The sequence below is a fragment of the Sturnus vulgaris genome, chromosome 17, assembly GCF_052056855.1.
Source record: "Sturnus vulgaris isolate bStuVul1 chromosome 17, bStuVul1.hap1, whole genome shotgun sequence".
Taxonomy (NCBI): domain Eukaryota; kingdom Metazoa; phylum Chordata; class Aves; order Passeriformes; family Sturnidae; genus Sturnus; species Sturnus vulgaris.
The window spans coordinates 7,846,387-7,868,533 of record NC_142259.1 but is presented as its reverse complement, the minus strand read 5'-3'; the positions used below and the strand labels follow the sequence as shown (position 1 = coordinate 7,868,533).

The 22,147-nt window shown below is 51.9% G+C and overlaps 2 protein-coding genes across 4 annotated transcripts; one reads left to right on the top strand and one right to left on the bottom strand.

The window, feature by feature from the left end:
- Positions 1-817: 817 nt before the first annotated feature.
- CDK5RAP1 (CDK5RAP1 mitochondrial tRNA methylthiotransferase) lies at positions 818-9,332 on the top strand. 2 transcript variants are annotated; one of them, XM_014890170.2, is made up of 13 exons: positions 818-1,073; positions 1,673-1,776; positions 2,234-2,268; positions 2,923-3,023; positions 3,159-3,369; positions 4,083-4,203; positions 4,468-4,698; positions 4,951-5,048; positions 5,161-5,216; positions 5,332-5,462; positions 6,339-6,488; positions 6,882-7,022; positions 7,154-9,332. In XM_014890170.2, exons 1-13 carry the CDS (start codon positions 833-835, stop codon positions 7,232-7,234), a joined length of 1,701 nt encoding a protein of 566 aa, XP_014745656.2. In that variant the 5' UTR covers positions 818-832; the 3' UTR covers positions 7,235-9,332. The 2 variants fall into 2 exon arrangements, with proteins under 2 accessions (XP_014745656.2, XP_014745658.2); XM_014890172.2 differs by lacking the exon at positions 818-1,073 and having other exon boundaries at positions 1,110-1,776.
- Positions 9,333-13,581: 4,249 nt separating this feature from the next.
- LOC106861610 (uncharacterized) lies at positions 13,582-19,482 on the bottom strand. Of its 2 annotated transcripts, none has more exons than XM_088175234.1 (11): positions 19,211-19,480; positions 18,767-18,943; positions 18,305-18,677; positions 17,804-17,908; positions 17,196-17,342; positions 16,822-16,885; positions 16,151-16,211; positions 15,472-15,563; positions 15,346-15,388; positions 14,619-14,674; positions 13,582-14,453 (listed from the first exon to the last, which is right to left on the bottom strand). In XM_088175234.1, the coding sequence occupies exons 1-10, from the start codon at positions 19,395-19,397 to the stop codon at positions 14,643-14,645; spliced, it is 1,281 nt and encodes a 426-aa protein (XP_088031360.1). In that variant the 5' UTR covers positions 19,398-19,480; the 3' UTR covers positions 13,582-14,453; positions 14,619-14,642. The 2 variants fall into 2 exon arrangements, 1 of the variants encoding a protein (XP_088031360.1); XR_015807429.1 differs by having other exon boundaries at positions 14,362-14,453; positions 14,544-14,674; positions 19,211-19,482.
- Positions 19,483-22,147: the final 2,665 nt, after the last annotated feature.

The following is a 22,147-nucleotide window of genomic DNA, read 5'->3' as shown; positions in this document are numbered from 1 at the left end:
CAGTGAAAAAGGCTCTGGGGGTGCTCATCAACAGCAGCTGAACATGAGCACCAGGTGTCCAAGAAGGCCAGGGACATCCTGGCCTAGATCAACCTGGCCTGTAACCAGTAGGGCAGCCATGCTATGGAAGGGATTGTCCCTCTGGTGTGGGTGAGGCACACACCTCACGTCCTTTGTCCAGTTCTGGGCCCCTCACTTCAAAATGGACATGGAGGTGCTGGAGCATGTCCAGAGAAGGGCAATGGAACTGGGAAAGGGGCTGGAGCACCAGGAGCCTCTGAGGGAGCTGGGGGGGGCTCAGCCTTCAGAAAATAAGTCTCAAAGGGAATCTTCTCACCCTCACAACTCCCCAAAAGGAGGGTGCAGCCAGGTCGGGGATCAGGCTCCGCTTCCAGACAGCAAGCAACAGGACAAGAAGACATGCTGCACAAGGGGACTTTTAGGTTGGGTATTAGGAAAAATTCCTTCACAGGATAGGTCATTAGATCTTGGAATGGGCTGCCCAGGGAGGTGGTGGAGTCACCGTCACTGGGGGTGTTTAAGGGAAGACTGGACGTGGCAATCAGTGCCCTAGTCTAGTTGAAATACTGGTTCTGGACCACAGGCTGAACTCGATGATCTCGGAGGTCGTTTCCAACCCTAATTAATTCTGTAATTTTGTGATTCCTGCGGCGGCACCGCCCAGCAGCGGGGCGGGCCCGGAACGGCGGCGGGGCGGAACGTGGCGCCGAGGGGCGGAGGCAGCGGCGGGGCCGCATTCTCGGTGCACGGCGGGGCTGCTCCGTTCCTAGCCGGCCGGTCCGTCCGCCAAAGCGGCCCCTCGGCCACGGCCATGCTGCCTGGGACCCGAGCCCTGCGGGCGGCGGGGCTGCTCCGCCCGCCCAGGGCCTCCCCGCGCACCGGGGCCGCCCGCAGAGCGCGCTGCGGGCCGGGGCAGCGGCCAGCGGAGCGCGGCGTCGCGCTCCCCCCGGGGCCCGACCTGCGGCACTTCCTGAGGGCCGCTGCCGCGGGGCAGCCGGGGCCGTCGCCGGAGCTGCCGCCTGAGCCGGGCTCTATTCCCGGGGCCCCGCAAGGTCTGTGGGTCTTTGGGGCCAGAGCTGTTGAGGTCAGCCGAACCCCGCTGCTGTGGCCTCGCTGCCGGGTCAAGGGCAGCCGTAAGGCCGGTGCAGACAGTGGTTCTTCACAGCCTGACCAGAGTGGGGAAAATGGGTTGTTTGGGAGCTTTTGGGGCCCCTGAGAGGGTTTTGGCGCTAGAAGGAGTTTAGTCCTTGGCTGCAAAGTCCGGTGTGTTCTTCCACCATGGAGTTAGGCAGAGAGCAGGTTGCTCTGGCGCCTGCCCGCCGTGTATGCTGGGCTGCCAGTGGGGCTGTGGCAGCCCCTGTGGGGCCGTGGTGCCCTGGCGGGGATGATTTCCACTGCCATTGTATCTCAGTAAGGATACAGTTGCTGCTGCTCTGCAGTCACGGCCCGACCCTGCTGCGTTGCAGAGCACGCATGTTTCCCAGAATTTGTCCTTTGGTTTATCCTTTGTGGGCTGCAGGTGCAGGCAGCTTTTGTGCTGCTTCCCTGACTCCAGTGGTGGCATTGAAGGCTTCTTCCCGCAGAGCAGGGGATAGGACAGGTTGTGAACAGGAGCTGGTCAGGCTCCGGCATCACACACCCTTTGTTGCAGTGTACTTGGAGACCTACGGCTGCCAGATGAATGTCAATGACACGGAGATCGCCTGGGCCATCCTGCAGAAGAATGGCTATGCCAGGACAAAGAAACTGGATGAGGTGAGGCAGCACCTTGGCAATTCTCCTGGAGTATGGCCCTCATGCCCTGGTTGTGCCTGCAAGTCTCAGCTTTTCTCTGGAGTGCACCCCTGTGTGATGTAATGAGTTTTGCAGTCTGAGTCCTGTGACGGAAACTACTTAACAAGTGTGGTAGAAAGCCATGGGTTGTCTTTATTCTTTAAACTACTGGGCTCTGTCTCAGTTGGAGAGGGATTGGACACAGCGGGATCCTCCTGTCTCATCTTTGAGTTTACTTTTACCATTTAGCGAAGACTCTGCTTGTCTTCTGTTTCTTTCTTGCAACTCTTTTTGTTGAAACCTGCCGTGTACTCAGGCAGGTCTTTTTCCCTGAGTTAAGTGAGTTTTATAGTCTACCTCTTCAGGTTACCTGGGCAGAGCATGAGAAGTTATTGTTTGGCTTTTATAGATTCTTCTCTTTTTGTTGCTTTCAATTTAGGCAGATGTGGTTCTTCTTGTCACCTGTTCCGTGAGGTAAGGAAATGTTTGTCACTGGTGCGGGACAGTTTTTAAGGAATTACCATTTGAAAACCAAGACAATATAGGTGTTGCATGAGGAAAGGCAGGTGTGAAACTGGCTGGTTTAGTTGAGGTTAAGGCTGGCTGCGATTTACGTTAGTTATGCTATGAATTATTTCTCTGGGTAGTGAGAGTGTAAGCTCTGTATATATGCCATGGGCAGTGAGAGACCTGTACAATTAATGATTTTATTTTCAAATGTTCTGTCTTCTCTTGAAGTGACTCTCTAGTACAATGTTTGTACTTAAAAATGTGAGAAATATGTTTAGGGGCAATTTGATATAAAGGGAACTTTGCTTTTACTGAATGCAGAAGATACCAAATGCTCATTGTCACTTGCAGGGTACCTTGTACTGTTGCCAAGACACTTTTTCTCCCCAAGAGCTTAGTCCCTAAGGTCTTTCTGCAATGGAGATGCTCTCAGACAAGCAAAGTGATAGCAGATAAGAAAGAGTCAAGACATAATCCCCACAGCACAAACGGCACTCTCAGGTGCCATTAGATTCCCTGCCTTTAGCTGCATTCTCCTCACAAAGCACTAGGGCCGCTTAAGGCTAGGGCTCTGCTCAAGAGCAGCAGTTGGAATAGGCAGTTTTGGTGTCTCCCCAGGGAAAAGGCAGAGCAGGCCATCTGGAACCGTCTGCAGCACCTCAAGGCCCTGAAGGCACGGCGGCCCCAGACTCGCGCTCCGCTCCGCATTGGGATCCTGGGTATGGCTGTGCTGCATTCCTGTATCCCACTGGCAGCACCCACCTTTCCCTGGGCTGAGAGCAGCTGGGAGGGGCTGCAGGGGAGTAACCAGGAGCAGGCACTGCCTCATGAGCACCCTTCTCCTTTGCTGGCAGGATGCATGGCCGAGAGGCTTAAGGAGGAGATTCTGCACAGGGAGAAGCTGGTTGATGTCGTGGCAGGCCCTGATGCCTACCGTGACCTTCCCCGGCTGCTGGCAGTGGCAGAGTCTGGCCAGCAAGCTGCCAATGTCCTGCTGTCCCTAGATGAGACTTACGCTGACATTCTCCCAGTCCAGACTAGTGCAGGTGGCACGACAGCGTTTGTGTGAGTACCTTTTCCCAGTGCTTATTTCTGTAGCTCTTGTTTTGGAATCTGCTGTGCAGAGCGGATGTGTCAGTGACAGCAGCTGTCCAAGAGATGCAGTGCCTGGCTGCACTGAGTCTCCCAGCATGTGTGTGTGTGTGTGTTTGCTGCTGCTTTGCTGTGTGACTGAGCCCTGAGCTCTGGCTGTTGTAGACTTCTCTCCCTCCTTTGGGAATTCTGACTCTCAGCCTGATGCTGCATGCTGCACTGAGTAATTTCTGTGCCACTGTTCCTTCCTGAAGTCCACGCCTCTCTCATCCCCTGCCTTCTGTGGTGCCCTGCCCCAGGTTCTGCTATTTATTCTTCTAATCCTCCACACATTATAACTTCTGATTGTTTAGTTTTGATGATAACATTGTCAGATATGAAATCAGATTCTGCTCGGTGTGGCTGTGGCCTATGGAAGGACAGTATTGCTCTCTGCAGGAGTGGGATGTGGATCTCTGATCACGGCCAGGCTGCAGTGGCAGTCTGTGCCTCATTAATTCTTTCCAGCTTTCTTGGAAATGTGTGTGAAAAATCAGGAGGTGTTACCTCAGGACAAGCTGAATCCAGTGTGGATGGTCTGTGTGTGGAGCTGGCTGCAGGCAGCAGTACTGGGCTCATCCTGGGCAGGATGCAGCATGGATGGCTCTGGAGGAGTGGGGTGTGACCTGTGCTTTACCTCTCGGCAGGTCCATCATGAGGGGCTGTGACAACATGTGCAGTTACTGCATTGTGCCCTTCACCCGAGGCCGGGAAAGGAGCCGCCCCATCGCCTCCATCCTTCAGGAAGTGAGAATGCTCTCAGATCAGGTGAGACAGAGCCTCCTCCCACCTGTCCCGAACCATGTGAGGAAGGGTGATTCTGGTAACTGTTTTCAGTGATCCTTGTAACCAGTGTCACTGCCTTTATCTGCAGAGATGAGGTGGTGGTGGGGTTCTACCAGTGGCTTTTTGATTCCCCTTGTAATACTCCATGACAAACAGGGAGTGGAGGGCTTCTGTTGGAAACTCTGTGGAGTAAAACCATGGCCATCCTGCCCAGGTTATATTTCTTTCTCTCTGTTTATTTTGTAGGGAGTGAAAGAAGTGACCCTCTTGGGTCAGAATGTCAACAGCTTTCGAGACCTGTCTGAGGTGCAGTTTCAGTCAGTGGCTGCCCCGGGCCTCAGCCGTGGCTTTAGCACAGTCTACAAAGCCAAACCGGGAGGTTTGCGTTTCTCACACCTGCTGGACCAGGTCTCTAGGATTGATCCAGAAATGAGGATCCGTTTCACCTCTCCACACCCCAAAGATTTTCCTGATGAGGCAAGTGTAATATAAACACCTTGGCCTCTGCTTGCAAGCAGCAAGGCAGCTCTGAAACGTGAGATATGGGCTGTGCTGCCATCCCAAAGAGAATGTGGATTCCCAAATTGGCAACAGCAGCTCCTGGGAGTTGGATGTTGGGGCTAAAGCTGGAAGGTTTGCCGTTTGCTGGCTTTTACCCTGGGAGGACTCTTCCCTTGGTACCCTGGTACAGTTAAGTTGTCTGAGACATCTCCTGATCACTTACCACAGGTCCTGCAGCTCATCCAGGAGCGACACAACATCTGCAAACAGCTGCACCTCCCAGCCCAGAGTGGGAGCACGCGAGTCCTGGAGGCCATGCGGCGAGGGTGGGTCACCGCACGAGGAGCCCTGTGCCCTGCCCTCTGGTTTTGGCTGCTGGTTTCTCCTCACTGATGTTGTGGGTTTCCAGTTAGCAAATCCATGTGCTGTTCATTGCAGATACACAAGAGAAGCGTATTTAGAGCTCGTGCACCACGTGCGTGACTCTATTCCAGGTGTGTGTTCCTTTGGCTTGGTCTGAACTCGGCACAGCTGCATCTCACTGTCCTTTCCTGAGTGCAGCAGTCCTGTCTTCCATGAGGGGAGTGTACAGCTGTGCGTGTGTTACAGGAGTGAGCCTGAGCAGTGATTTCATCACTGGATTCTGCGGGGAGACAGAGGAGGATCACCAGCAGACAGTGTCCTTGCTGCGGGAAGTCCGCTACAATGTTGGCTTCCTGTTTGCCTACAGCATGAGACAGGTGAGTGCAGGCCCTGGTGGAGAAGGCTTTTATCTCTGCATGTGTCCCCTAAATTCTCAGTGCTGTTTCTCACAGTAACACATTTTTTAAAAAGCTGTTGAAAATCATACCCAAAGACTTGGTATACTCTGGTAGATGTTGTTTGTCCCAGGTAGCGCTTGTAGGATATATGTTGTGCCTGGGAAGCGTCCAGCTTCTCTGTAGGAGTGTCAGGGTTGGTAACTGCTTGGTCACCTGGCTCTGCAGATGCTCCAGGGTCATTGCAGGGAAGCAACTGTCTCAGCAGAGGCTCCGAATACATTATTTGCTGAGGAGGAATGTGCTGATGGAGCTGGGCTGGAGCCAATTTATAAGGGTCTGTTAGTCAAGTCTGGAGGGAAGTGGTGAATTTTGGAGAAGGTATTTCCGTGAGAAGAGTGGGTAGTTGGTAAGTCTCCATTAGAATTCTCTCCAGAGTGTGTGATACTGTTGGGGAAGAGTACAGAAGGTTGGGAAACATAAGGAAGCAAAGGGATTTGGATCAGCATTCAGAACATAGATTAGAAGTAGTAGAATCTGTTGCCTGTCTGTGGATAGACAGGCACAGGCACATCCCACATAGGAGTTGCAAAACTGTTTCACAACCACTGCTACTCAGTGCCCTGCATCAGACCTTCTGCCTAAAAGGTGGAAAAGAAAGATGTGAGGAGCACAAGGACGTGGCTGGCACTGGAATAATTCTTTTGTGATACAAACTGAAATGCTGTTGGAATGTGGAAGGTTGTTGCTGGAAGAGCAGTGGAGCTGGCTGGGGTCAGACAAACAAGACTCTGGGGTCAGACAAGGCTCTGAGCTCAGGCTGGGTGCTGAGGGGCCGCACTGGCTCTGTGTGTGCAGAAGACCCGGGCGCATCACCGGCTGCAGGACGATGTCCCCGCAGATGTGAAGAAGCGGCGGCTGGAGCAGCTCATTGCCACCTTCCGGGAGGAGGCTGCGAGGGCCAACGCGGCCCTGGTGGGACAGGCCCAGCTGGTGCTGGTGGAAGGGGTGAGTGGGCTTGGAATGGAATTGTCCTCCTCCTTTCTTGCTGGCTCTGAGGCTGTGCACAACGGTCATCACTTCTGCCTTCTCACTTTCCCCCTGTAATCTCAGGACTCCCATTACCGTTTCTTCATACTTAAGCAGACAGCCTGACTTTTCCAGAGCACTGAGCTGAGCAGAGGGGATGGGCTCAGTTAGGGATGTGTCTGGCCAAGCACAGAATTTGTGCTTTGGTGTGTGAGTGTCACCTAGCAGCTCTTGCCACAGTGCTCTGTTCCAGGGCTTGGTTAATGTGGGTTTAATGCCATCAATAGTGCTCAATTAATTCCTGAGGCAATAAAGCCCAGCAGTGAATCAGAGCAATTGCCATGCAGGTAATGTTCCCTGTCCTCTTTCCAGCCCAGCAAACGCTCTGCCTCGGAGCTGTGTGGGAGGAACGACGGCAACATCAAGGTGATCTTCCCCGACGCCGAGCTGGAGGATGCTGCCGAGTGCAGGGCTCCAGGCAGAGCCCAGCCAGGGGACTATGTGATGGTGAAGGTGACCTACCTGCAGTGCTCATTTCCTTGCACAGTGCTGTTCTCTAGGGCAGCTGCTGCCAGAAGAGCCTAAAATTAGAATGGATCCTCTCTAGCCTTTCTGTACCTGAGGACCTGTGCTGTTTCTTTCAGGTAACCTCTGCCAGCTCACAGACCCTGCGGGGAGTTCCGCTCTGCCGGACCACCCTGTCCCGTGCTGCTGCTTCTCACTGAGGGATCCCTGCTGCCCCTGGATGGAAGCAGCACATATTCTCCATGAAGAAACAAGGATGTGTGATCAGGTGGAGATATGGTAGAACCAGGGAGATATATATGTATATTAAAATTTATTTATTAAATAATAAAATACATGTATATTTCTGCTTTGATGCAAATTTACCCCTCATAGATGTATGCAGATTCAAAGGGGTAGAAGCTCTGTGTGAACTTGCAAAATCCAAGTACTGTGAGATTGTGTATTTTGACTTGCCCTGAGGCTTGTCCCACCCTCAGTGCTGCAGGTCTGTCCTCTGACAGTGATCACGTCCTCTGGCACAGCCCAGTCTGAGAATGGATGTTCAGAGCAGTTCCTTCTATGAGCTCAGCTGGATTTAGGTGCTGCAAAAGCTGGTAGTACCTACAAAACACAGCCCCAGGAGCTGCTGGAGAATGGCAGGAGTACTATCAAGGGGTAGAAAGAACTGAAATAACAGAAGATTGATTAATTCTTCGCAAATATTGGCAAAATGCTTGGAAAGGGGATGCAAAACTCACACCATGCTTGGCGTGTTGGAATGTGGCACTGGACTGTGGAATGAAAAATGATGTTTAATGTGCACCAGTGAATCTGTTGTGTCTGAGGCTGAAGGAATGCAGCCTTGCCCTGCTACTGGGGAGGACTGGATCTTGTCTGGAGATTTCCTTGTTTCTAGACCTGGGGGATGCATGGGAAGATATGGCTGCTAGTTGAGAGTAATCTCTGGGGTGCAGTTTTGTTATCCAACTATCTATAGGTGTCCTTCCCTTTGCTTACTAAAAGAGGTGGTTGTATTGATTTAAATGGCCAGTAAGTTCTTCAAGTGCATCTGGCAGCTCCTTGTTTTCATCAACCTGCAGCTGACCCTGGCTGCACAGTGTCACATTCCAGCCTGCTCTGTAAAATTCAAACAAGGACCTGTGACCTGCACTTGTGAGTAAACTGAGATGTGAGACAGGATCACCCCTTTTCATACAGATAGTCACGTCATTAAAATAAATCCGTGTAAAAGGCTCTAGCCAGTCACCAGTTTTGAAGGAACAGCTGGTACTAGGACAGTCACAACATGAATTTGCAGAATTTCAAAAGTCGCCTCTCCTGCTCAGCTCTTTCTGGGCTGTAATTGTATCTCTTTGAAAACAGCATGGTTCACTGAATATTCATTAGGCTTCAAGAAACAAATACATTTTGCTTATTATGTCAGAGCTGAATCCCTTCTCCTAGAAGTGAATCTGCATAGTCAGCGCAGTCTGTGTGAGCTCTGAGGTGCTGACAGGCACGCAGGGCTGGTCTGCCCTCCTGCTTCCACATGGGAAAGTGTCTTTGGTCCAAGTTAACAAACCAGGGCCTGAACCTCTGCTGCCCAGTGAGAGTGAGCCTGTGATCCAGGGGGATTTCAAGAAGAGGCAGCAGTTTGGGATGAAATCCCAAAGGAAGCAGCAGCATGTATAAGCAACAGCCCTCAGAAGTGATGGGCACTGAGGCCAACATGCTTGGCTCATCAAGTCCACTGGGCCGTGGCCAGCTTTAACTGCCCTATGGCAAATCTTTCAGCTCGTGATTTCCAGGTATTTTGGGACCAGCACTCTGGAAAGGGCTGACACCTACCTCTCCCTGCTTGTTTTGACCTCTCCAGCAGCACCTATTCAAAGTGGGCAATGCAGACCAGAGTGTGCCCTCCCCCCTCCATCCTGCTTTGAGGCCAGCTGTGACCGTTTTACAATCATTATTTTAAGAGCGGGAGTCTAATGAGGAGGAGAACTGGGTTTTACATTTTGATGAGGAGGTGATAATGCTCACTGCACGGGCTCCCCGGGGAGCCATAGCACTCACCATTTGCTTCGCCTCCTTAGTTTTTATTGGCCTCGGGAATGAAGACCGAGGTTTTAAGGCAGCAAAGCATCCATTAGGAAGTGCTTACAGTGACCTTGGAGCCTGAGTCAGTCCTTTGGCAGTGCATGGAAGAAGGAATGTGTTGTTTTCCTTGAGGCCTGGAGGTGAGATGCGAGAGTTGGGATAAGGGTTCTGTGTCACTTGTCGGGTTTGCTGACTAAATCTACTGTTGGGAAAGCGGAACTCTTACCTCGTGTTTTTTCTTGCACGTTTCTGTTCCCACCCTGAGTGGGGACGAGAGCCCTGAACTCTCCCATCTCCCTGATGTACACCTGTACGTTCTGCAGGTTGAAGTAGTGCCCTTCCAGTCAGTCGTGCCCCAGTTACGCCCATGGGCAAACACCTGAGGAGGCGTTTGGCAGATCAGGTTTCCCAGTACAGACCTGAAGTGCCAGGATGACATTTACTTTCCAACAGCAGCCGTGCCCTGAGGGTGTCTCCTGACACCGAAATTTCGTAACACACAGCCTGCACTTTCCCTTCTGCTGGCAGGGTGTGTGGGCGAGGCTGGACATCACCCGCACACACAAATAGCTTCACCTGGCAAAAAGGTCGCTGTCAGGGAGAACAAGAGCCCGTTTGTTCCCTGGATCCCCATCAGAGAACAAACTTGTTTGTCCTCAGGTCTTGGCTGTGCTCAGGGAGTGGAGGGACAGACAGCAGCAGGCACTCACAGCCCCTGTTCCCTTCTCAGCGCTGGCTTTTATTGGCCTAAGCACAGCCTCAAAATTGATGCCCATCATTGCCTACACTCGCCTGCCCAAACTTGCTCCTTTCTCCAACACTTTTGAAGCAGCTTGGGCAGAGCAGTCAGGCTTTTCCCAGTGCCAGAGCTGGCCATGGTGTATCATGTCCTCCCCCAGAACCCCTCGAGCTCTGCAGTCTATTTTTCCTCTTCATGTCATGGTGCTGGTGGAGGGAAGGATGGATGTTTTCCCTGATGGAAGCCTGTAAGCTTGCTTTAGGTCAGCTGGAGCCTCGGTCTGCCGAGGGGGTGGCAGGTGACAAGGCATTGACTCTGAGTGATGCCAGCAGTCTGCCAGGCTGTGCCAGGGGAAATGCTTTTCTCCTCTTTTCTCATGGGTTTTCACTTCAGCAGACAGGCTCCATGTGCCTGCCGGCCCATTCCCCCAGGCCTCCTCCTCCTCCCTGCCCTGGGACTGCTGTGGGCTGGGGGTCTAGGGAGTTTTTCTTCAGCAGCTTTTCATCACTATTTCTGAAGCCAGCTCTTTGCACAGAGCTCTGGGCTTTAATGCAACATAAAGAACTTTCAAAACTGTTTTCCACTTCTAAAACCAGTTCTATCTTCAGTTCACTCCTTTCTGAAAATGGCAGTGGTTGGGTTTTGGCAGAACAGGTACAGCTGCTCCTACAGGCTCCTCTGCAGCCGATGGTGAACTCTGTGCTGTGCTGGAAATGCAATGAACTCTCCATTTCCATTGCTTGGTGCACCCCCAGACCAGCCCCAAGCTGTTCTGCAGCCCCCCCAGGCTGGCATTGTCTGTCCCCAGCGTCCCTCCATGTCCATGCGCCTTCCCGGAGCCCTGCTGGGCTGTGACCTGCATGGCAATGACGGAGGTACTGGTGAGTGGCAGCTCCGAGTTCTGGGGTTTGTGAATGCAGAGGGTATCTCACAGTCTGTCACAGGCACTGCTACTCTCTGGGGCCCAGCAGTCCTGAAGCTTTCCCTCCTCCCTTGTGAGCAATTTATTTCCTTTACTGACAGACAACTATTGACTTCTCATTCTCCTGAAGATGAGATGTCTTGTCTCATCAGGTTTAAATTAGTTTTATCTTTAGCCTTTCCTATTAATAACCTCTCATCACGGTGTCATTACTTGATATCTATTTTCTGATGTTTTTCATTAATGGCTCTATATCTTCCAAATATTTTTTCAAATATTTTTTTCCACTGCTGCTGAGTTATTTAACAGTCAGACAGAGATCAGAGACATGATGATGGTCTGATGCTGGTTAGAGACAGCATGGAATGGCCCAGCACCACTTGGTGTGTGGGGCAGGGCACTGGGACTGATGGGGCGGCAGTGGGGCTGCACTGGGGCTGTCAGGGGTGGTCATGCATTCCCTCCCTGTCTCTCTGCATCCTTCTGATCTCTGACATGCCTGTGGCTCTCAGAAGCACCAGTCAATAGAGTAATTAAAATGCCTCCCGTGAGGCGAAGGTGCTGCAATTCCTTTGGACAGCTGTATCTGTGAAAAACAGAGGACTGCTTTCTGTGATTTGTGTGCCTGGCAGGGGCTCTTCCCCTTCAGCAGAAGTTCCACTAGGAAATATGAAAAGGAATTATTTCACATTATTTCAAGGGGGCCCCTGCCCAGGGTCCATGTTCCTGCTGGGTCCGAGCCACCTTCCCCAGCAGCCATTCTAGGGCAGCTGCCACTGCCAGCAGGAACGTTGAGCTGGAAACCTGGGGACAGGCAGGGCTGCCAGCACAAGGACAAGACAGGGCTTTCTCATTATATCTTCAATGGTGTCAAAAACAAAGTCCCTCAGTGTTGAAAACACCCAAATCTCAACCTCACTGCCCTACATTTACTTCTTGCATTAAGGAGGAGGAGAAAGGTGTCTAATTCCTGGAGGGCAATCCCAGGGATGACAAGAGCCTGATGCACAGTGGCATATCTAACAGAACTGTCAGGGTGTTCAGGGACACTGCTGGGGCTGTGTTTGCCACTTACAGAGCCAGGTCACCACGGGATCTCTCACCTGCCCTGGCTGTTGCTCCCATGTAGGAATTACAGAGTGGCTCCAGGAGGGGCAATTTGCAGCACCACCTCCAGTAGAGAGTTTGAGAGTGATTAATATTCAGCACACTGCTGTGAAAATGAACAGCCAGAAAGGATTGTCCTCCTCCCCTTCCTGCATCCATGAGGATAGTGAGTGGAACAGAAATGAAATTCACTTTTGATCAGGCTGATTATGGGGTTTTGAGACTAAACAAGGTGGTCCCTTCTCTGTGGGTTATTTTGAGTTTGGCATTTTGGCTCTAGAGTTACCGAGGGAATATTTACACCTCTTTTTGCAATCATTCACAGCAAGTGAGCCTAGAATGGGGCTTGTCACGGTTCCTTCTTCCTCCTCCTTTTGTCCTTAGGAACTGGAAACTGAAGGTGCCCAATGAAGCATTACGGATTCAATAGCTTGGGCCAAGGCACTGCCACCCATCCTGTCCTCCTCCTATGACAGAGCTCTGGCACTGTCATTAAAGGTAGCTGGCATCTGCCTTTCATCTTTGTGCACTGAGCACACACAGATTATCAGCACCGAGATCCATTCCCAGACCCCCAGTGTGTGGGTGTTACTGCAGGCAGAGCGAGGTGCTCTGGGTGCAGCCTAGGGGTGCCCAATGCCCACCTCATTAGCACTGGTACCTCTGCCATTGATTGGCAGGGCAGGAGTGGCATTGGCTGCTCGGGGTGAGGTAAAAGAGAGTGAAGGAGCAGCAGGAGAAGCTGGGCTGTGGTCCTATGGCACTGGTGACACATCAGCCACACCATTACCTTGGGAAAAGAGCAGTGAGAACCTCCAAGTTTTCAGGGAATATTTAGCCACTCAGAAGATGTGGCCAGGAGCCCTGGCCCTGGCAGTGTGGTACCAGGAGGATGCTGGCTGTGAACTCTCAGCTAACAGCACCAGGACTCCCCTGTGCCTGTTGGATGGGGCTCTGGGGCCCTGGGCAGGACCAGAGGGACCCATACCGGGCAGAGGTGGAGAAGGGCGTAGGTGCTGCCCACCAGGAATGCCCAGCAGAACCAATGTGGACACTTGGAAATGGTTGGTGGCACACGGTGCTGTGCCAGTGGATCTGGAGGCTGCAGGGCTTGGGCATCTCTCACCATGCAGCCTCTCTGTCCTGAGGCTATGGCACAGCCAGCCCTGGGATGAGGTTTGATGCCAATGCAGCCAGGAGTGAGCTACTGTGCCCAACAGTTTGTTGGCTACTGTCACTGCTCTCCCCGGGGTCCTGGGGATCCCAGCCCCAGCCTGGGGGGCAGCTGTCTCCCTGGGGCCCCAGGGATGTGTTTGTTCATGTCAAACAGCTCCCAGCTCACTGGCAACAGGCAGGAGCAGGAATACACACTAAAAGAACCTGCAGCTCAGGAACAGGGGCAGAATAAATCTGCATAAATACAAATGAGGGGAATATTTATTTGCCACATTGGCCACGTTTCTGTAGCTACTTTAAGCTGTGAGAGTGGGGATCTGGCAGCCTGGGCAGGGTTTGGGCTCAACTCTGGCCTGATTCTGGGGCTGCAGCCCCTGTGGATCCCCACCTTTCAGCAGACTCACCTATTCAATATTCCTCACATGTGAGTTACTCCTGTAGCTGATGGGAGAGATAAATAACAAAATCCTTGCAAATGCAAAAATCCTTTGGCAGTTTGGAAAAGAACCAAGTCACGTGCTGAATGCAGATGAAGAAAAATCATTTTTATTGTAAGGAGTAACAGAAGGGTGTGAATTTGCCTCAAATCCACCTCACCCACAATGCAGCACATCCAAATCCACTTGGAGATTACAAGGCAGGATAGCGTTCACTCTGATCAGTTCAAAGCGTCGCTGTTTGGGAACAAATAGGCTGAGTGTGTGCCTGGATTAGGCTGGGAGCTTTTTTGCCTCTTTTTCAGTATGAAATAACTGGAAACAGCAAAAATCCCTTTTGAAATGGTAAGCCAATCAAGAAGCAGAAGGAGAGCAAAGACAAAGTGTTTACAGCTCATTGAATTAGTTCCTTTTCTTTCTTCCCTTCTCAGGAGGATTTGTGCAGTTGGTACAAACTCATTAAATTTCTGAGGGGACCAAACCCCTGCCTGACTGCATCCAGCACCTGGAATGTTCCCTCTGTGCTGAGCCATTACCTGGCCTAAATCTCAACCCAAGCGAAGCTGGGGTGGACTCGAGGAAAAACCAGGGGATCAAGGTCATCCCTTCATCACTGAGTGCCATAGCAAGTGGTTTGTGGCCATGACAGCCAGAAGGGACACAGGCAAGACCTGGGCCTCCTGCCTCCACAGTCACAGGGTCACCAACATGGCTGATCATTGACATAGCTAATTATCAATATGACTAATTATCAACATAGTTCACCATTGGCATGGATTATCATTGGCACAGATAACTCTAGGCTGGTCAGAGACACCAAAATCTGAGAAGGCTGAAAGGTACAGCAGAAGAAAGAGTCTTTTCTTGGTTGGGTTTCTCCATTTTCATGCCTATTCTCCACCTACTGAGTCGTTTTCCTCCCTTCCCTCCTCCTCCTTGAGAATCGTCTGCAGGGGGACCTGGAGGGATACCAGAGTTGAGATTTTAGGCAGCCCTGTGGTACCCCTGTCACCTCCCATACCAGGCAGCAGGGTCAGGACTCTTCTCACCCAGCCCAGGTACTGGCATGAGCACAATCAGCAGCAGAGCTCTGAGCCAGGTCCCAGCCAGCAAATCCTCCTTACCCCAGGGTGCTGCCAGTGCTGCAGCTACGGATTGATCCCGGGATCGACACCTGCGGCTGGAGGGAGACACCAGGTCAGTGCACTGCCTGCTCCGAGTCCCCAAAGCCTGACAGTCCCCTGGTGTCCCCCACCACAGCACCAGGCTTGGCAGTGCCTGATCTGCCACTGGCCTGAGAGCCCCCAGCTTTATGGGCAGAGATGATTTAGTGCCCTCAGGAATACGGCTCTGGGGAAGCTGGGAAGACTTCCAACTCTTCCTTACCTTCCCTATATATTAACTTTCCATGCATATGAAGCTGAAAGCTCTTCCAATCACCTCTGCAAATATTAATTAATCCTCGCAGCATCCTGAGGACCATTATTCACTCTTATTAAGCAAATATTATTAAATCCTTTTATAAGAGGTGAAGTGACTTTTCCAGGGCTGTGCAGGGCACAAGTAGCAGTGCACAGACTTTCTCTTGCTACTGTATTCCAGACCTGCACAGGGGCAAAGCTGCTCACATCTGAGCTGAGAGCCGCCTCTGAGGACCAGGGACCCCAATCACCCCCAGCCATGGGGACCAGGGACCCCACTGCCATGCCCTGTGAGGTACAACTCTCAGAGCCATGAGAACCCTCCCCACTCTTGGCCACTACCCAGGTCTGTGTCCCCCATTGCAGTTGCCCCATTCTGGCTCACAGGCACTGGTGGGGATCCCCATGGCAGCACTGGGGCTGGACTTACTCTGAAGGAGCCAGTCGATGAAGGTGCTTGGGAATGGGGAATTCTGCAAAGAACAAGGAGGTGAAAATGGAGGGGGGGCAGCAGTGTGGGGACATGGGATTGAAAACAGGATGGGCATGGCTCTACCTGCAGATCCAGCTCCACATAGTGCCCGGCTGTCACTGGCAGTTTGGAGAGGGCAGAGTAGATTTTCCCCAGAAGCCCAAAGGAGATGACGCCTGGGGAGAGGGAGAGGCCATCAGGGCTGGGCAGAGCTGCCTGTAGGTCACTGCTGTGCCCACCCAGAACCCCTAACAGGGGTTAGGAGAGCATTGTCCTGCCCAGCAAGGAGGAATAACTCCTTGTCCTTCCTATAGATCCCAGATTCCCTGGGGTTCAAAGGTTCTCATGAAAGCTGCTGCCCTGGAGCTCCCAGGTGCAGATCCCATCACAAGGGAAATGTCGAGGGTAAATGGGAAGGGACAGTTCTACTTTCAGTGAAGCAGCAATTGTGTGTGAGGTTTGGCATGAGCAGAGCTGGGGAGGGGAAACCCCCTGGCTCTGTGGGGCTGCACCTGGGGGTCCTGGAACAGCCAACTCTTGGCAGCAGCTTGGGTCTAGAAAAACACCCATAAGAAGAGTGGGACTGTGATGTCTGGGAGTGGTGATGAGCCAGGACTCCTGTGGAGTCGGTGGAGAAAAACTGCTCCTGCTTCCACAGCTCCAGCTCTCCCAAGGACACCTGCTGCCCGTGGAGGTAGCCAGACACACAAACCCAGAGTGTCATTCTAAAGCTTAATTTAGGAAAGAAAATTTAATGACTTACGGTTGAGGAATTGCAGATTAATGTTGATGATGCTGACCCAGGCGTTCACTAATGGGCAGAGCTGCAATGGTAACAAGTGGCACAGTCTTGGTGAGAGCACTGTGGGTGCAGCAGCGTGTTCCCCACTCGAAATTCATAGATTTAAATCAGGATGGGACAAACATCCTGATTTCATCCTAGAGTATATTTCTTCCACAGAAAAAGAGCTACATGATTTGTTCAGCCCCCTTCTCTAAATGACACAGGTTCTACTGAACAAGGTAAAAGATCCTCTAAAAGACCACTTTTAAACAGGGCTGTTGCTTCTGCTCACCCCCACAGGGAGCAGCTGGGTATAAATTACCCTGTAACATCGCATGATGAAATTGAAATTACTCCTAACAGATAAATTCTGACTGGAAGGAAGATCAAGCAATTTTGTGTAACTCACTTATGGGCTACCCGGCATGTATCTGTGCATGCACAAATATATATATTGTGTGTATGTGTAAATATACATAATATATATTGTTCCTACCAAGGGCAGGGGGACCGGAACTAACCTTTGAGGTCCTTTCCAGTCCAAACTGTTCTGTGACTCTGTGTGTGTGTAAATCTACCAGGCAGTTCTGGCAGGAGCCCTGACTGCAGCTGAAATGCAGCTTCACAGCAAAGAATGTTCAGACACTCACCAGCGCAGGGACAAGGGACTTAAGAGACTTGTTCAGCAAGCTGCTCACCAGATTGGTGAGGAGGCTGGGGAGGGAAAAGACAGACAAAAATTACCAGGGAAGTTGTCAAAACCCAGGACTTGACATCAAGAAAAACTGAGTTTCTCTGTGCGGCTCAAAACTGAGCTCCTCTGTAGAGGAGCCCCCTCCTCTTCTCTGATGTTAAGAGATGCTGCAAGCCCAGAGCTCCCCCAGGCTTCAGCAGGAATTACAGATGCTCAGGACTTCGCTATCTGAATCCCAAAATCTGCTTGTTATGCTGTCAATTCGTGCACAGATTTGAGACTGAAGTTCTGTCCCACTGCCAACTTGCAGGAACTGGCTCCCACACTCACCCCTTCCGCAGGCTGACGCTGAAGCCACCAAGGAGGTGGTTGCAATCCTTAAGCACCAGCTTGAGGTCACCAGGGGTGTCCTGGGTCACGGCAATGTGTGATGTGATGTTTGCTTCTACTGAGGATCCACTCAGAAACTGAAAAATCCTGGAAAAAAGGAAGTGGCGTGGAAGATTATGGAGGAAACCAAAGCAGCACAGGAGAGCGGTGCCTGTGGCAAAGCCTCAAGCATAGCCCCGGCTGAGACAGTGCTGCAGTTTTGGGACTTCTCTCAGGTTCCTTGTCCTGTGGCAGATCACAGACCCATAGAATTGTTCAGGTTGGAAAAGACTTCTAAGATCCAGAAGTCCAATTATTAACCCAGCACCACCATCATATTCACTAAACCATGTTCTCAAGAGCCATATCCATCTGTTTTTTGAACACTTCTATGGACAGTGAGCGTCTGTGGAGTGAGGACAGCTGGAAATGGTTCCAAAGAGAGTCAGGAGCACAGCTTTCCTCAGCCTCTTGCTCAGTGTTTGGGGATGTTTGTCCAGCACTCAGGAGTGTCCCATCCTCCCCAGCGCCCTCAGGTCCCTGTGGCCTTGCTCCCCAGCCTCACTCACCCCGGAAAGCGGAGCACCAGCTTCGAGTACAGGTTCAGCACAAGCTCAGTCCCACGAATAACCTTCCATGACACTCGGGCGTTCTCGAGGTTCAGCACCTTCAACCTGGGGGTTGACACCGGGGCAAACCCACCCTGAGATGGCAGGATCAGCAGGAGCAGATCCTACAGTCCCATCCCTTCCTGCTCATTGTTTGACCTGTGGATATTCCCAGGTACAAGTGAAGGTGGGGAAGGATCAACTCTCACTCTGCAAACAGCCAATCTCAAAGCTTGGCCAGGTTTCTCGAGGCTATGTCCTCCTGAGTTTCAGCCATTTCCATGGCAGTGTCACCACTCCCACGGCTAACATTTCTCCCGTTTCTGGTTGGAATTTCCCCTGCTGCAGATTCTCATGTGAGCTGCGAGCCCAGGACTGGTGGTTTGTATGAGAGGCAGTGTCTGATCCCCTGGATGTTGTGGGTCACCCTGCAGTGAGCCCCACATGGGGCTTCTGACTCACCAGGCAGAGCGTGTCATCTTCTGGGAGGCTCCACCACCCAGCAGCCCTCCTGCACCCAGCAGTCCTCCTGCTCCACCCAGAAGACCATCGAGTCCAAGCAGACTTCCATTGCCTAGGAGACCTTTTCCAAGCAGCCCTGTGCCAAGCAGACCTGTCTCTCCAAGAAGGCTGTTATTACCAAGGAGGCCATTGCCGAGGAGACCATTGTTGAGGAGACCATTGCCAAGTCCTTCCCCACCAAGGAGGCCAGTTCCAAGTCCTTCTCCACCAAGGAGGCCTGTGCCAAGTCCTTCTCCACCAAGGATCCCTGTGCCAAGTCCTTCTCCACCAAGGAGGCCTGTGCCAAGCAGCCCATTGCTGCCAGGTTGTCCTCCTGCAACGGCCAAAACTTTGTTACTCTCCTGTCCTTCACCACCCAAAAACCCTCCTCTCCCAACCCCACCCTGTGCCAAGCTTAGTCACCTAGGAGCCCTGTGCCAAGGACCCCTGCTCCGCTGGGTTCATTGCCTGCACCTCCACTTTCTGCTCCACTTGGACTTCCTTTGCCCAGGAGGCCAGTGCCAAGCAGCCCACCTTCACCAAGAGCACCTGTGCCAAGCAAACCACTTTTTCCACCGATGAGACCAGTGCCAAGCAGGCCTGCACAAAGAGAGTCCCAGTTACTGATTGGACTTCCACTCCTGGGAGGATTTCATTGACAGGAAAGGTTGGTTGGCCACATTAGGGTGCTCTGCTGGTAAGGTCTCAAGGGACCCCTGAGCATCCTTGAACAAAGTTGGGTTTCCCATGGAGATGGGTCTGTCAGGAGGCAGCTCCCTGACGAGCATAAGGACATGCCATGAGCCCAAAATGGCACAGGGCTGTGCCATGACTCTCCCTGGAAACACAGAAAATATTTGAACTCACCACCGCTGGGTTTTGCTGGGTTCAGCAGGTTGAGGAGGCCCTGAGAGGGAGGCAGGAGGCCCCCGAGAAAGATGAGACACCAGAAGGGTTGCATGTCCTGGCACAGCACCTGTGGAAAGACCCACATCACCCCAAGCACCAGTTTCCCATGGGTACTGACAGCCTGGGCACTGGGCCAGCTCTCCATCCTTCATGTGCACTGTCCTGGGGTGGTAGGGAGATTCCTGCTGGACATACAACCTCTAGACATCATCCCCCCCATCCCAGGAGGTCATCCCAGACCTGCAGCCCCCTTTTCCCACTTCTGGTTATCAGGGAGCAGCTGAAGCCCAGTGCCACACTGCTCCAGAGCCATCGATGTCTCCATGTCTGCCTGGGCTCCCCCACTGCAGAGCTGGGTGCCAGACACTGCAGGGAAGCAAAAATGGTATTTTAAGAGAGGGAGAGGGATGGAGATGAGGCAGGAGGACCTTGTACTGAGAGAGACGGATGGCTTCCAACCACTCTGAAACGGCCCTGAAAGAGGAACACTCACAGGGGCACAGCTGAATAAAAAATGACGAGTGTCACAGTCGTGTCCTTCTGCCCGCTGTGAAGAGCACCCTGTGCTATTGAAGTTCAAAGCACGGCCAGAATCAGACTCACATTCCCGTGGGCAGGTTGTTTGTTTTTCTCATCTTGTTCCACTCAAGCTGTGAAAAGAGCCCGTTTTCCCTGTGTTTGATCTGCCCCCAGCCAAAAGAAAGTACCTTCAAGGACCTTCTGTTCCTGCCCAAGCTGGGCTTCTCAGGGTGACAACGCAGGCTGGGGAGTATTTGTTTATGCACAGAAAGGTGTTTGCAAAGAAATGAGAAAATTGTCTCTCTGCAGCACTGCCAGGGGTCCCAGCTCCAGGGCCACTTTCCTGGACAGCCGTGTCATGGACAGACGCCTCAGCTTGTCCTTTCTGAGAAAAACAATGTACAAGGTGCAGATTGCAGAGGTTCAGCACTGAGAAATATTTAGGTCAGACTGAACAACTTCTTTATGTCTTCCAGATACTTTAAAAAAATCCCTCTATGACAGTTCTCGGCACAATTAAATTAGACTTTAATTCACTCTACTGTCTTTTACATTTTCCCTTTGATCAGCACGTAATGATGCACAGCTCCTGTAGCTGTGATTATTGAACAGGGGAGAAGGAGAGAGGCTCGAGCAGCTTCTATTGAAAATCGCGTCAAATAAAATCAGTGGGATTTGTTGGAGGGGCTCTGAAAGACGTGTGCAGCATTGCAAAAGGGTACCAAAATGGAAGTCAGGACTCTTAGAAGAGCTCTTAGAGAGAATACGTGACCATGCAGGCACCTATCTCTGCAGTTATTAACAATATCTACCAGGGTGCTGCTCCTCGGTCACACACATTTCACTGAGCCGAGCATCTTGCACATGCAAAAGGCACGTCTGGCTTTGCAGATAAACACTTATTTTACACCAGCTGAGATGAGGTCTGGAGAGCTGAAAATTGCTCTGAATTCTGGTCACCAAGATCATGAAAAAACTCCCAGTCCTTTCTGCCAGCTTAGTCATTATCACAAACTTAACAACAACAGGAATAAACGTGGAATTTAACAAGCGAGAGCTCTGCTAGCTTTAAAAATTAATTTTCATAAATGATTAAATGCTGCTACAGAAATCAAAGGAAAGCATCATTAAAATTCCTGCTTTTCAAGCTGGGTTATGCTGTGCTGTAGGTCGCCTGATGGAGCTGGCACGGTGGCCAAGGTCCTTCAGTGCCACTTACCTGGACCCTTGGATGTCGAGGTGGAGCTGCCCAAGTCACAGCTGCTGGCAGCTGCTTTTATATGCCCGAGCTGCAGGAATGAGGAAAGCCAAGGAAAGGATGGAGCAGGGACAGTTCCCTTTTGCTGGCTGTGAAGTGTGACCCCTGCACCAGCCTGACCCTGAGGCCAGCAGCATCCAGCCAGCCCAGCAGCTCACCCCTCACCCTGGGGGTGGTGCCCACCAGCTCTGGGGAAGTGTCCCAGGGTTGGTTCAGGACAGCTCTGCACCATCATATGGAGCAGAATGAGTCCAAGGACAGTGAGAGGTGAGCAATTACCTCCCAACGAGTTAATTACATACAGAAACATCACAAATTGCAAAACAAATGAAAGAGAGTGTGGGTTTGTGGGGCACCGTCTGCTCTGAGAAAACTGCCTGTGGCCCAGAGGCAAGAGGGAGCTGGCTGTGCATCCAAGAAAGATCTCCACAGTTTAAAGGAGGCTTGAGAGGCAACAGATAAAAGAAAGCAGGGAAATAAATAGAGGAGAAAGGAAAAGGAACATCAAAGATGACAGAAAAATCTGATGCTGATGTTCCAGGTGTGCTTCAGGGTGGATCTGTGCTGGACCAGGGCAGGACAGTCTCATAGTCAGTGACGCTGCAGCTGTCCCAGGAGCTGTCCCCTCTCATCCCAGGAGAAATGGGTGGCTTCAGAGCCTTAAATTAGCAGAAGTGGTTCATGTGGTTCATGCAGAGTTCATGGGCATTGCTAGGTAATTTCCCCCCCAGATCCCTAAGTGCTCCCAGAACAAAGCCCCAGTAAAGCCCAGGGCAGGTGAGGGTGTGATGGGTGCCCAGCATGAACAGGATACCCCACAGCTTTGGGCCCAGGCCCTGCAGAGTCTGATGTATTTGGGTCTGACACAGCATTGCTGGCAGAGCTCTGCACCCCCTGAGCTGGGGGTAGACAGAGGGGACTGCAGCCCTCCCACCTGAGGTCTGTCCTGAGCCCTGGGGTTTCACCACACCTGCCCTCCCCAGAGGCTTGAACACCTGCTGTGGCTGCAGAGAGGGCTGGACTTTATTGAAGCTGAGCACAAGAATGCAAAGTACACACACACCCTTCCCAGCAGCCACAAAAGAGTCCAAAAAACAATGTTCCATGGAAAATACACG